The 13,900-nt window shown below is 27.5% G+C and overlaps 2 protein-coding genes across 2 annotated transcripts; both read right to left on the bottom strand.

Moving 5' to 3' along the window:
- Positions 1–1,202: 1,202 nt before the first annotated feature.
- On the bottom strand, positions 1,203–8,691 carry Smc1 (structural maintenance of chromosomes 1). Its single transcript, XM_076317614.1, has 20 exons — positions 8,495–8,691; positions 8,294–8,414; positions 7,311–7,410; positions 7,046–7,224; positions 6,325–6,463; positions 5,713–6,177; positions 5,132–5,560; positions 4,819–5,030; positions 4,388–4,556; positions 4,195–4,317; positions 3,985–4,116; positions 3,833–3,898; positions 3,591–3,748; positions 3,406–3,503; positions 3,001–3,305; positions 2,642–2,917; positions 2,362–2,541; positions 2,104–2,282; positions 1,593–1,770; positions 1,203–1,504 (listed from the first exon to the last, which is right to left on the bottom strand). The coding sequence occupies exons 1-20, from the start codon at positions 8,604–8,606 to the stop codon at positions 1,436–1,438; spliced, it is 3,690 nt and encodes a 1,229-aa protein (XP_076173729.1). The 5' UTR covers positions 8,607–8,691; the 3' UTR covers positions 1,203–1,435.
- A 626-nt stretch (positions 8,692–9,317) lies between these two features.
- Prx5 (Peroxiredoxin 5) lies at positions 9,318–11,419 on the bottom strand. The gene is made up of 4 exons (XM_076317975.1): positions 11,180–11,419; positions 10,756–10,890; positions 10,325–10,456; positions 9,318–9,630 (listed from the first exon to the last, which is right to left on the bottom strand). Exons 1-4 carry the CDS (start codon positions 11,279–11,281, stop codon positions 9,439–9,441), a joined length of 561 nt encoding a protein of 186 aa, XP_076174090.1. The 5' UTR covers positions 11,282–11,419; the 3' UTR covers positions 9,318–9,438.
- Between the last annotated feature and the right edge of the window lie 2,481 nt (positions 11,420–13,900).

Below are 13,900 nucleotides of genomic sequence, written 5' to 3' on the forward strand. Positions count from 1 at the left end.
CGTAGACTTGTCTTACAAATAACATATAAATGTGCAATAGTGTACATCAAATTATTTTCAAATATCCTTTAGATATTTCAAACTGATATTCTTTTATTGTTTACTCATAAAATGTTAAAAATTTGTGAATTTTGAAAGTCATCGGGATCCGAATATTCTTTTCTTGCGGCATTATTTTACATGTTTTAAGGAATCAGGAATGTAATAGTCATTCATTCGAGAAACGATGGGAAAGTTATAAATAAATACAGTTAAATACTTTGTGGTTTTAATCACAGCGGATATATGTATAAAATAGACGTTGCAGATATTATTTTTTTGTGTCGCACGAATTCAGAGTTCATAAACTTCCCTTACCATTTCTGTGTCACAACCAACGTTATCGATTCAGAATGGAATACGATTACAACGTTACAAGCGGTAAGAATTCAAACTACGGAATCCGAGAGTTATTTATTTGAAAATTATCGAAATCTAAATTGATCTAGATCAGACCGACGTGTTAAATATTTATGCGAGACTGCGCGAAAGCCGAGCACACAGTGCTTTTCTTCGATATGACAAATAAAATAGCTTTTATGTTTAATAAGATAAAAAAAAAAGATATCCCACTCTGCATACTCTAATATATCCTACAATCGAGTTACACTCATGATAAACTGTAAGAGTACACCTACACAATTGATATCAAACAAAAGTAACTTTTTTAGATTGGAAGTTAATGTAACTTATATTTTTGAAAGATGAGTTGTCAGTAGGTGAACAATTTAGTAGATTAGTATTTTTTTACGTCGCTTTCGCACAAGCACAACAATTATTTTGGTTCTTTACTTTGCTATTTGTGTTATTATTTGCATATTAAAAAAAAAAACAAGTTCAAAAATTGATGTATATTGAAATATGATACAGAAATTTCTTAGTCTATAAAGGTACGTGTGTACATATATACAGTATCAAAATTATGACTTCGTATTTTTCTCATTTTACTTAAAAACTGTCGGAACATTTTTATTTAATACATAATTCTATGTTTATATTAATAATTTATTATAGAACTACAACATGTTTTACATTACAAAAGGCAATTTTCCATTGTAAATTAGATTTAAATAAGAATAAAATTTTTAAACATTGTTATCAAATTATAACAGTAAGTGAAGTATAATAGAACTATAAAACTATATGTATTAAAAACAAGAAAACTATATTTAAGTGATTCAAGTATAAGAAACAAATGGTTCAAATACATATTAAAATTTATCCTGTTCAACTATTAATTTTTGCACACAAAGTTTACAAATCTTTTAATGAAACTGAATATTATTTATTCTAATAGTACGTATAATAACCAACGTCTTTTCATGTAAATTAAAATTGCATTACGAAACAAATGTAATCAAAAAATATATAAATATTGAATTCCGAATATTTTCTACTAATTAATATGCGTAGGATATGCAGTTAAATCAAGTGTTAATACTTTACTTTCCAAGCATTCACCAACCTGTAATTTAGAGAAAAGTATAGTTATTTTGATAAATATAGCATATTTAACATTTTTAAATACATTAATAAAATGTACATAAACCCACATCAGGACAAATACCAATCAGTGCATCCGCATGAGAATAAAATTCTTCTTTCAAAGATATAACGATAGTTTGTAAGGAGCTTGTTTTATCACGGATGTAACTTGCAACTTTTCCAATGTTAGTATTATCTAAGGCAGCATCGATTTCATCCAAGACAAAGAATGGTGCAGGTTGGAAACTGTAAATGTCATAAAATTAAATTATAATTTTTATATAATGCAAATACGTATAAGCAAAAACGAGATTGACACTGCATTCTTCATTCTTCAAATGTGTAGAAATGCATTTTTAATGGTCATCAAAGGTAAATTCTTTTTTGCTGGTTTCAAGTGTAATATTTTACAATTATTAATCTCATGACGATTCTATATAACTAAGTACTGGGTGAATTAGTTTGTTGTACCGGCGTCAACGCAAAGATAAATAAAGACATTAAATTTCACATTTAAATTATCTGATTAAATAATTAACATTCAAACTCAATAATAGACGATTGCATATAAATAAGTACCTATGAATTGCAAACAACAGAGCTAATGCTGCAACAGTTTTTTCTCCTCCAGATAGATTAGACATTGGCTGAAATCGTTTTCCTGGTGCAACACAATTATAGTTAATACCATCCAAATAAGGTTCTTCTGGATTTTCTGGGCCAAGAAATGCTTGAGCAGATTGATTTTTTGCTAAACTCTAAAATAATATAAATTGTGATATATTAAATTTATGTTTATGATATTTATAAAAATTGTTTATATAAATATAAATTAACCTTATAAATCGGATCAATTTCATTGGCCACATGTTCAAAACAGGCCATAAATCTATCGTGTCTTTCCTTTTTTATCTTTTCAAATTGTGTTTTTGCCCTTTTTGCTTTTTTCCGAGATTGTTCAAATTCTTCATTAGTCTCTTGTAACTTTTCTTTAGCAAGATATAACTTTTGTATTGCCTAAACAAAATTATACATATTCCATTATATAGGTGTGTATGTGCGCGCATATTTTTGTATTATTTATTTGTGATAGAAATAAAAAGAAATTATACTTTACCTTCATATTAGGAGCTTGAATACGTTGAATAGTACTTTGTAAATCACTAATTGCTTTCGTGAGTTTATCAGTCGTTTTTTTAATATCTTCTTCTTCTACATCTTTTAGATTTTCAAGGAGAAACGCATAATCTATGGTAATTCGTCTTTCACGTTCATATTGTTGCTGAGTACTTAATGATAAGTCATTACTGGTTTCTGAGCTATTAGTTGTACTACTTTCGCGAGCGATATCTTCCATATTTCCATGGAGCATTGGGATTGCAATATCTTCCATCTAAATATTATTATATTTATACTTCTATTTTAGAAATAGTGAATATATAAAATCGATCAATTTTATTTTAATTTATATCATACCTTACACTGCATTAAAATAGCATGACGTTCTGCTTTTTTTTGTTCAATTTTTGTTTCGATACCATTCAGTTGCTTTTGAGTAGCTTGTATATCCTTTGCAATGGCTCCAACCTCGCGCCTGGCTTTACCTATTTCATCTTCTTTTTGATCAACTTCCATTTTCTTTGCATTTCGTGCTGATTTCAGATGCTCCATTTGAGTCTCATCATGATCTATTTCTGCTTTTTGATTAGATTCAGTTTGGCGTGCAGATTCAAGTTTATCTTCTGCATCTTGAACAGCACGTTCCCAGCGCAAAACATTATCTAATAAATTATACATGGCCATCTTATTTAGCTGTCATATTATTAACACAAATATTGAATCTCACAAAATAACATAAACTGTCTCTTCGTATTCACTTACTCTCCGTATCACGTTGTTTTTCAAAATCTAATTGATTGTAAATACGATTGCATTGGTTTTCAAATTCCATTCTTTTCTTTGCTCTTTCTTGTTGTGATCTAAAATTTGATTTTAAGAATTAATATCCTTATTTCCGTACATGTTCTATACCTAAATTTCTTAGCGTTATAATAAAAGATATGTACCGTAACTCTCTTTCTTCGTATTGACGAATATTAGATACGCCTATTTGTTCACAAAAGCTAGCAAAGACATCGTCTTCGACGTTATTCATTTTTTCTTTGATATTTTGTATTTCTTGATCTCTTTCGGTCATAGTTTTTTCAATCGCGGCTATTGCTGGCTATACAGAAAATTGTACGAATTTTAGTGTACTTTTAGTCTTATTGAAATACAATACATATAACAAAAAAATATCCATACTTACACCAAACATATTTAACTCATTTTGAAGAGTATCTAATTCTGTTTCAAGTTCTGAAATTTGCTTTTGCTATAATAAATATAATTTAATTTTTAAATATTTATATACAAAAGGTGTAGTAAAACTGTTGTTACATTATATGTTATGCTACTTACAGTAGCAGCCAGATCACTTTTATTATATTTTAAACGTGTTTCTAACCCACGTATCTGAGATTCGACTGTATTTAATTCAGATTCTTTTCGTGATTTTTTTAAAGACTCGCGTAATTCCTCTGTTAACTTTTCCTACAAAAATGTTAGATTCATTATGTTGTAGTTTTATGCAAAAAGAAATAAAATGACATGTGAAACAAAATTGCTTACCTTTTGTGCTTTCAGTTGAGACATTTGCTTTTCATCCCATCTTTTCGCTTTTTTTGCCAGATCCAAACTACCACCAGATATAATTCCAGCTTTTTGATAAAATGTTCCATCTAATGCAACACACTGCAATTACATGTATGTATTATGTTTCTAATTATGATATTATTTTAAAAAATGTAATTATTATGCATACATCATATCTTGCTTTCTTATCCATTTCATAAGCTACTTTATTTGCATCTTCTGGAGTTTCACACACAAGAGCATTATTTGTAGCAAACAATACTGCTCTATCAATATCCTTGGGAGAGAAATGTAATACATCATACAACAATTTTACATTTCTAGGTTCTTGTATATTTCTGAAAGCAACACAATTTATAAAATAATATTATAATTTCACGCATCTTCCAAATATAGTATATTTTGTAATGTAAAATGTATAAATAATAAAGAAATAAACGAAAATCTGTTAAAATATGTTATTACTGATCTGTTTAAATTAATGTAATAAATTTTTAATTATTTATACTTGTTTTGATAAGTATTAGAAGAATCGATCGAAGAATCTCGACTCTTAGTATTAAATTAATGTTTAAAATTAATTGCTTCTTCTTTACATACCTAAGTCTCTCTTTCAATGGTTTTGCTTGAATATAATCAAGAGGGAGGAATGTTTCTGGTTCAAGATATTGCTCTTTAAGATACTGAATACATTGTCTAGCTGTTTTTTCAGTATCAACAACAATAGCTTCCATATATTTACCAAGAACTTTTGTAATTGCAACATTATATCTCTTATGTATTGGTTCACACATGTTGTACATACGATCATACTAAAGAGGAACAATAACAAGATTGTTAATGATACTTTTTATATTTTAAAATGTATCACTTACAAGAATGTAATAATTACTTGAAAAAATTAATTACTTACTACACCAGGAAAAAGACGTTTAAAATTTTCTACAATTTCAGTTTTCTTTTTAGTTCGTGATACTTCATGTTTATCAACTTTTGCATCACCAAGTTGTTCGGAGATGTTTTCTAATTCTCGTTGAATATTTTGTATTTTATCTTTCGACGTGCCGACGTCAGATTGTAAGTCAGCTCGCAATTTTTTCTGATCTTCTAAAGCAGCTTCGGATGTTCTTATGTGTTCTTCTAATTTTTCTACTCTTTTAAGAGCTTCATCTCGCATATGGCCTTTTTGTTTGTGTTTGTTTTCTATTTCCGTCTTTTTTCTTCCTTCATTGTCAAGCCTATCTTGATCTGACTTTTGTTCGCGATTTATTGAATCAAGAAGTTGTAAGTATCTCGCTGATTGTTTGCCCGCTTCTTCCTTCAAACGATTGTATTCTCTAACCTTAAATTAATTATGCAATGTCTATTATTGTTTCAAAATTTAAATATTAGCAATTGTAATAATTATAATAATTTATTTTGTAATATTATAGCATAGCAACTATTATAACAAATACTGTAAGTTTATCGAACAAATCTTATTTAGATTTATACCTGTTCATCTTCTAGTTGTACATCTCTCCCTTGCAATTGTGATTGTCCAGCAATACTTGCTTCATAAGTTGCCTTGGCTTCTTCTACTTGACGTAATTCCTCTTGAAGTTCGTGTATATCCTTTTTATGAGCTTCATCTGCAGTACGTGCTTGTGCTAAAGATTTCCGTGCAGATTCTACTTTTTTCTGCATATGTGCAACACGTTCTTTTGCTTTAATGAATGTAGGTCTTTTCTTTGTTATTTCAACTTCCACTTCTCTAATATCCTGTTCTATTTTAGCAAGGTCTCTTCCTAATTTTCCAGCTTCTTTTTTTCGTTCTTTTAATAATTCCTCTGCTTTTTCTTTTTTCTTTTCGATTTTTTCTATTTCATGTTGTTTCTTTTTCTGTGAAACTTCTAAATTCTCTGTACATTTTTCATTATGAAACAAACGAAACAGCTGTAGTTCAACTTGTTTTTCTACCTATAAGAAAACAGATATTTAATTAGAAAAGTTTTGCCCTTTACTCAAGTGTTAGGAGTTATTACTTATTTAAGTTATGATTCGTTATAAAACCAATATATAACATTATTTTATAATATAAGATAAATAAGCAAATTAGTGATGTACATATTCTTCCTTCAAACGTTGGTATTTTTCAGCTTCTTCTTTTTCTAATTTTGCTTCCTTCCTTTCTGCAGCAATCCCTTTCTTTTTCTGATATGAAAATTGTGTTTCCTCTTCTGCTTTCAGCATTTCTGTTCTCAATCTGAAATATAAGATTTTATATAATATAAAAAATTTTGTGCACAAATATATGCATGGCTACTATATGAATAGAAAAATATATTGCATACAAATTGTATAAAAAAAATAATTTTATATTATTTTACATTTTACATTATCAGTGGTTATCAATATTTCATATTATTAATATATTTCTGGAAAATTTTAATGTATAACAGATTTAACTTTTTGAACTCCAATTTTTCTACGCGGCAGTCGTTCAGTAACTGCGACTTATTTTCGCCCTATTATAAACATGTTAAATATAAGATTTTGGAAAGTGAAAATAATATGAACTTAATAATTATAGAATCATTATGAAATTTGTATTTTATTAAATTTCTAGTATAGAATATGTTAATATTTTATATATTAATTATAATGTTCGAATGTATAGTATGTCTTGAAACATTCACTGGGATATAAGCCACAAACTGCTTGCTTTACTTTTACCTGATTCCCTCTGATTGAATAATAATATAGAATTTCTTTTTTCTTACAGACAAGTGGTACATAAATGAAGTTTGATACATTATATATGTTTATAATTATATACAAAAGGTACCTTTCATATTCTGCTTTTAATGCTCCAGAATTACTAATTTCTTCAAAAAGTGCAGTACGTTCCTTTGGATTTTTCATAGCTATTGACTCAACAGCTCCTTGAAATACTAGAAAATTTTTTGCTTTGACATTAATACCAAGCTGTTCTAATTCAGTAAGATATACTTGACTGGTAACAACCTACAAAATAAATGTAAGCATTGTTTAAAAAGTTCTCTTTATGAACAACTATATAATTCAATATTTATGAAAAATGTCAAACTAACATTATTATTTATTCTATGCTCTGAGGAAGACCCTTGAACAGAACGCATAAAACTTTTCTCAATGCCACTTTCCAGTTCAAATACTGCAGTTACAGATGCACTGAAATTCATACAAATTTCATTCAACATTGTGATATATCATACTTGTAAATACATTTATCATTAGAAAATATATTTTTGGACAAGACATAGTTTGACAAATACTTTATAGTTTTTATTAAGCTTAGAAAGTCTATTATTTCATTCTTTTACATACTTCTATACAAGTCTAAACATTAATGTAAACACATATGTAAATTAACATAATAACTAATGTATATTTATTGTATAAGAAAGAACAAAAGAAATAGCATTTTTACATTTAAAACTTTGCAAATCACTTCTTATTCTACCTTCTAACAAGAATTTTATTAGATAATGTTGCCATTAACAATTAAATAGTTCAACAATCTCTTTTATCAATAATATTTGTTACCAAAGAAACAATGAAAATATTATCTTTAATGTTTAAATTCAATCATTTAAATATTTTTTTTTATTCTATAAGGTCTAAAACATATCATATTCATTAATGATGAATATGAATATGAATATATGTTTTACAAATTAAGAAACTATAAATTAAACAAGTGAACAGTAAAATATTGTTATAGAATTATTAAAATTTTGTTTATGACTTAAATATAATTGTTATATTACCTCCACAAAAAATTTAATTCAAATTACAAATTTATCAAAATACAAGTACTGTTATCAAGTAAGTATTAATAAATAAATATTATTTAGTATAAGTATAACACAAAAGTATAGCAATCAATATTAATAGATACATAATTATATAGCATAAAACAATGCTTTAAAGTTAAAATATTATTAGTATACAGACGCAATGTTTTAAAAGTCTCAATTTGTTTCCTTGATTTCTTAATAAATTACCATACAGACATGTGAATGTATAGTTTAATAGGAGAAACTAAAGATACCTTCGAGCAACTGGCATTCCTATTGATGCTCCATGAATTAGCTCACTAAACCGCTTCACACGCAAGCTACTTGTTTTTTCTCCCATGACAAAACTGATTGCATCCATAAAATTAGATTTGCCTGTATTAAAAGAATAAATAATTGTATATATAAAATTATTTAAAAAACTGTGATAATTAGTATAAAATAACATAACCTACCAGATCCATTTGGTCCAACAACAGCTGTGAATGATTTCAGAGGTCCTATAATAAGCCTTCCTCTATATGATTTAAAATTGTCTACTTCGATATGTTTCAGGAAAGCCGGCATTTTCGAAAGAGTTAAACAAATTCACAAATAACAGCAAACCAGCATAATTGGCGCCATAAACTTTCCAACCAGGGTTTGGATCATAGATAAAGAATAACTATCGAGATAGGTATTTCTTTGGATTTTAATGATGTACTGATCAGCGCCATAAGTGGTGAGGCACAGAGTAAAATAAGTGGGAGGGAAATTTAATGCTACTTGTTTCCTTTTCGTATTTTACTATATTATTACTATATAATTCTCTTAATTATTTGACATTACATTCATCACTACTGTCAAAATGGAATCCATAGATAAATAGTAACTACAACGCCACTATTACATTGTCTGAAATGATAAATTTATTTATAGTAGCAGCATAGATAAATGGTAGAATTTTAAATATTGAAATACAGTAGAATAATTAAATAATATTAAGTAGTGGATAAAAGTAAATAATATTAATTATGTAAAATAACCTTCATGAGAGAGTTATATGTAATCACTTTTTAAATATTTAGTGCTTACGTGAATACATGTAGGAACTAATTATATATACAAATTTATTACATTAAAAAATAGGAACACTCTTTTGGAAGTACTCTTTATTTTATTAGGCATAAAACAAATAATATTTATAGTGTAAAAAATATTTAAAGTAATTAAATATAAAATGAAGCTTACAGTACATATAATAAATAAGATGTAACAAGATAATTTATAATTCTGTAAAAGGGATATGTACTTGTTTTATTATATAAATATGTAATAGCTATATAACAAAATGAATAGGATAAACTGCTGTAATCTTCGAAATGATGAATCTACTACATGCTATTTAACACCAAACACTTTACAATTTAATATTTTCAGCCAAAGAACAAGAAAGTCCAGTATTGTCTGGTTCAACATTTAACTCTTTAACTACTCCATCTTCAAGAACCATTGAATAACGCTTACTTCTTTTTCCTCCTAATACAGGCATATCTACAGAAAGTTCTAATGCATCTGTAAATTGACCTGTAGGATCTGCCAACATGCGTACCTATTTTGTAATGTATACAATATATTAATAGTGTCTTTGTAAGTATTTTTTGCATTAGATTGATGCAAAAGGTTTGTTAGATTTTTCAAATAAAATTGAAATTAAAACTAAATAGCAGAAATAAATTTTTCAATTTTGTTTTTAAAAATCTCTGGAATCCAGAATCCATACACTTCAAAACAGTATTTTCAATAGCTGCTTTTTAGAAAATTTCTATAGTTACAAAAACTGATTGAGGTGTTTCAATAAATAACATTTAAATAATTGATCTAAAGTTTTGAAAACAATCAAATCAATTTACTGGTGTGAGTTTTTATGATAGAGTGTAGAATTTTATTGTCGAGACTTCCTGGATGATTTGTCCTATATTGTCTTTGGAAATTAACTAATTAACCTTTCTAATTATTTTAGTTACTAAACTTGAAATAACACATAAACGAAAGGGTAAATTTGTTTGTCAGAATAGTCTTTGATTTTAATATTATGGAACAAGTAAATGATATATAATGAAAATGATAACATATACAATTGATAGTAAAATAGATAATATTTCTTATACAAATGGCATGTCATCCTATGTCATTAAAAAGGAATTTAATACGTAGTAGAACTTTGTATAAGAACAACAAACCTTCTTTACCAATTTAATGAAATAATTATATACAATATATATGTAATGCATAAGTAACAGTACCTTGCCTTCTGCTTTATGATCTTTACCCCAAGCTGCCATAACAAATGGATCATTAATAGAAACACAAAAGATTTCTGTAATTCCTTTAGCTTTTAAATCTCCAGCTTTTTGAATGAAGCCCGGAAGATGTGTCTAAAATAATATTATATTTGCATGTAAAATAAATGTTTCAATTACAAAAAGATTGTAATCATTTTCTAAGATATATTTATTTATAACATTTTAAGACTCTAAAGTACTTTAATTCTTTACTCATACAAAAATAATACCTAACTATTACAATATTTCATATTCAGATTAAAATGACATTTCACCAAATTTTTATTCAGTATATAACTTGTAAAATAATGATACTTAATATAAAGTATATTTAATTCCTTATGGTAGAAAATGGAAAGGTATATATTTAAAAAGAATATATTAAAAATTACTTTTGAACATCCTGGTGTAAAGGCACCTGGTACTGCAAATACCACAATCTTTTTACCTGTTGCAATTTTTGCAAGATTTACTTTCTTTGTAGGTGAGTCCTCAAAGAGATCAATTGCAGGTAGCTTATCACCTACCTAAATGTGTAATAAATATAATTAATTTGCAAACAAATTTCATAATGTCGATTACTTGAAACAATTTCTCTAGAAATAATTTTAACTATATGTGCTTTTATCGATGAAATACATGTACGCATTATCCTCGTGCAGGATGCTTTATGCGGCTAATTTATATATGTATTTTTTATAGAATTTCGCTATAAATGAAAATACAAAATACAGTAATTACAATAATTATTAAAACTAGATAAGTTTATCTTTTTTATTTTGCTCCTTTTTCAATTTTAATTGATAAATGACTTACAGCAATAACCATGTTTTGAGATGATACACGAAAGCTTCTTGCAAAACAACTAAGCGATGCTCGTTCGCCGACAAGAATTGCTCGATTTATGAGTTGATTCATCTATGTATATCTATGACTATTAACACCGTGAATTAAACAATCAATTATTTTTAGTGGGATGGAAGACAAGAAAATGTGCCCGGTCAAAGTTTAATCAGTGAGTGGCTCGATGTACGTACGGTATTGCGCAACTTTCTCGGTCATTACATAAATATGGTCTTTTACATATTTTTTTTGTTGCGTTCATTTTAGTTACGTAGTACAAGTTTATTAAGAATATAATTCATGTCAGTCGCTTTGTTTTGGATTGATTATTTATTTACGTTAATGTTGTGTAAAATGACATGTTTTAACATTGGGATCGATGTAATACAATATTTGACACTGTGTCGAATTATCCGTCGAGAATTTACGATGGTAACACTCTGTCGGTAACTACCTGAGCTTTGCCATGGGAAAGAAACTGAAACTATAGTTATTAAATAATTCTTCTATTTAAAAGTTTTAACAGTTGGGAAAAATTTTATATAGGTAGTAAATAAAGAAGAAAAATAACAAATATTATTTTATTTAAGTAAATTACCATCCGTTCTTCTCAAATAAACTCTCATTTAGATAAAACTTTTATTCGTGTTTTATAAATTTTATATATTTATTTATTATAATTCTTGACGTGTAATAAATCGTTATATCTACCAACGAAGATTATTAATAAAAGCAATCGTATTAAAATTAATACCAACCCTTTAGTCACCGTTAACGTCTGACATCTATAAGTGGTGCAAGGAAGTTGCACTTCATTTTAGATTTGCTATTTATATTAGGGGTGTTCAAATTACTTTTTGAAAAATAAAAATAATGCCATTTATTATGCGATCTCTTAAGAAAATTGATACATTAAAATTATTATGCCACTGACGGTCATTAAACGGCAATAATCCGAAATTTGTAAATTCAAAGTTGAATGTTACAATGTATTTATTATATTAAATTAGAGCTTTTCGAAATCTTGGAAAGAAATGAAATCTTGCATTGCGAAACGAGACAAGACTCGAATTAAATCAAGATTTTGAATTTTCGGAGAAATAGCAAAAAGCGATAGAATAATTCACTTTTTGGATTTTGTATAAGTATATACATATATTAACAATCCTGTAATTGTTTTACCCTGTGTGTATGGATTTACTTTTATAAAAATAATTGTATTGTAAATATCAGCTACAGAAAATGATATATATTTTTTTCATCTACCGCGAGTGTTTCAACCAAATTGAAAATAAATTATTCAATTAAAGAAGAATATGTTGAATTAAGGTTGAAGGTTTATCGAGTTTTTGAATGAGTTTTACAAAATTATTTTTCTTCTCGAATATTTTCGTCATTTGAAGCTTTTTGTAAGTAGAATTTAAACATAATATAATTAAAGTGTAAGGTACAATATTTATAGGAAAAGAAGAGTTAATTAAAGTTTCTTCAGATACGTTTCGTAAATCAAAATTTTAATACTGTGTTTGTTGATTCATTTTGGATATCTTTTAAAAATGAATATATTCATATATATATATCTCGAAATCGTAAATAAGGGTTTACACATATTCATAACATTTGAGCGATCCAAATCTTCATAGAATACAATTCGAATACTGTTCGAATACTCTAGTATTCGAATATATTGTGCACTGAACCAGTATCCGAATATTTATAGCATTCGAATAGTATAATCTGAATTGTAAATCAAGTCCATTAAATTCTTCGTTCTTTTATAATCTTAATTTTCATTTAATATTCGAATAATGATACTGGAGTACACAAATATTTGAATACTTAAATATTCGAAGTTTATTTGTAACATTCGAGTATGTGTTAAGATTCACTCTACATAGAAAATTCTAAAATGGAAGTCCTCTTTCAAAAGTGGAAAATTTATTTTTCAATTGAATGCAAATGTCGGCTTCCCAATAAAACTTTTGGACATTTTAACGGAAATATTAATCTATTATAATAATTGAATACGTTTTTTCACTTTGCTGTTGTCTGGTTGACATTCCAGACAACACACACAGTAATACATTTTTCAATAATATTACTGTTACGTAACAATGATTAAATAACACTCATAAAAATATTATCATTCGCTACTGCGTTGGTATATTTTGTCTATATTGTTTATCGAGCGATTTGTAGAATATGCCGGGGAGAACACAGAAAACGACACGATTGTGTAAGTGTCTTTTAAAAAGAATTATAAAACAAAACCCAGCTCGATTAATTTTTTTTCATTTATCGTATTTTTCTATTTTTCCATTTTTATCTTACCTTCGTCTCTTACTTTTGCTTGTTGACGACCCGAAGAAATGAGCTGCAGAAATCGACGCGAGACCCCAAAGGTACGGTAATATGACACGGAATTTAGGGGTGGAAAGGGGTCGAAGAATCGGAAGGAGAATTGCCTTGAGATTACGAAAAGTACAGAGGTTGGAATTGAATACGACACTGCTAGATGGAACCATCCGCATCCGGGTCATTAAAAGCGGTTCTTCTGATCCCTACGAATACTACCGTCACAATGCATCGAGATGGGAATAATATGCTCTATTTACAAATTAAAATATCCGATTTCAAAATAGTCCGTGCAGTATTTTATCAATATTGGCTCCATCTGCTCCTTGTACAGGGTTT

This window comes from Ptiloglossa arizonensis, chromosome 8, assembly GCF_051014685.1.
Source record: "Ptiloglossa arizonensis isolate GNS036 chromosome 8, iyPtiAriz1_principal, whole genome shotgun sequence".
Classification (NCBI taxonomy): domain Eukaryota; kingdom Metazoa; phylum Arthropoda; class Insecta; order Hymenoptera; family Colletidae; genus Ptiloglossa; species Ptiloglossa arizonensis.

What these genes read in the sequence shown, in the direction of transcription:
- Smc1 (XM_076317614.1), bottom strand. Translation starts at nt 8,606, where the DNA reads ATGCCGGCTTTCCTGAAACATATCGAAGTAGACAATTTTAAATCATAT. An exon ending in TGTTGGACCAAATGGATCTG is followed by an intron (nt 8,415 to 8,494) that starts GTAGGTTATGTT and finishes CTTTTAATACAG; the next exon opens with GCAAATCTAATTTTATGGAT. An exon ending in TACGAAGAAAGAGAGTTACG is followed by an intron (nt 3,504 to 3,590) that starts GTACATATCTTT and finishes ATCAAATTTTAG; the next exon opens with ATCACAACAAGAAAGAGCAA.
- Prx5 (XM_076317975.1), bottom strand. Translation starts at nt 11,281, where the DNA reads ATGAATCAACTCATAAATCGAGCAATTCTTGTCGGCGAACGAGCATCG. An exon ending in TTACACCAGGATGTTCAAAA is followed by an intron (nt 10,457 to 10,755) that starts GTAATTTTTAAT and finishes ATATTATTTTAG; the next exon opens with ACACATCTTCCGGGCTTCAT. An exon ending in ATCATAAAGCAGAAGGCAAG is followed by an intron (nt 9,631 to 10,324) that starts GTACTGTTACTT and finishes ATTACAAAATAG; the next exon opens with GTACGCATGTTGGCAGATCC.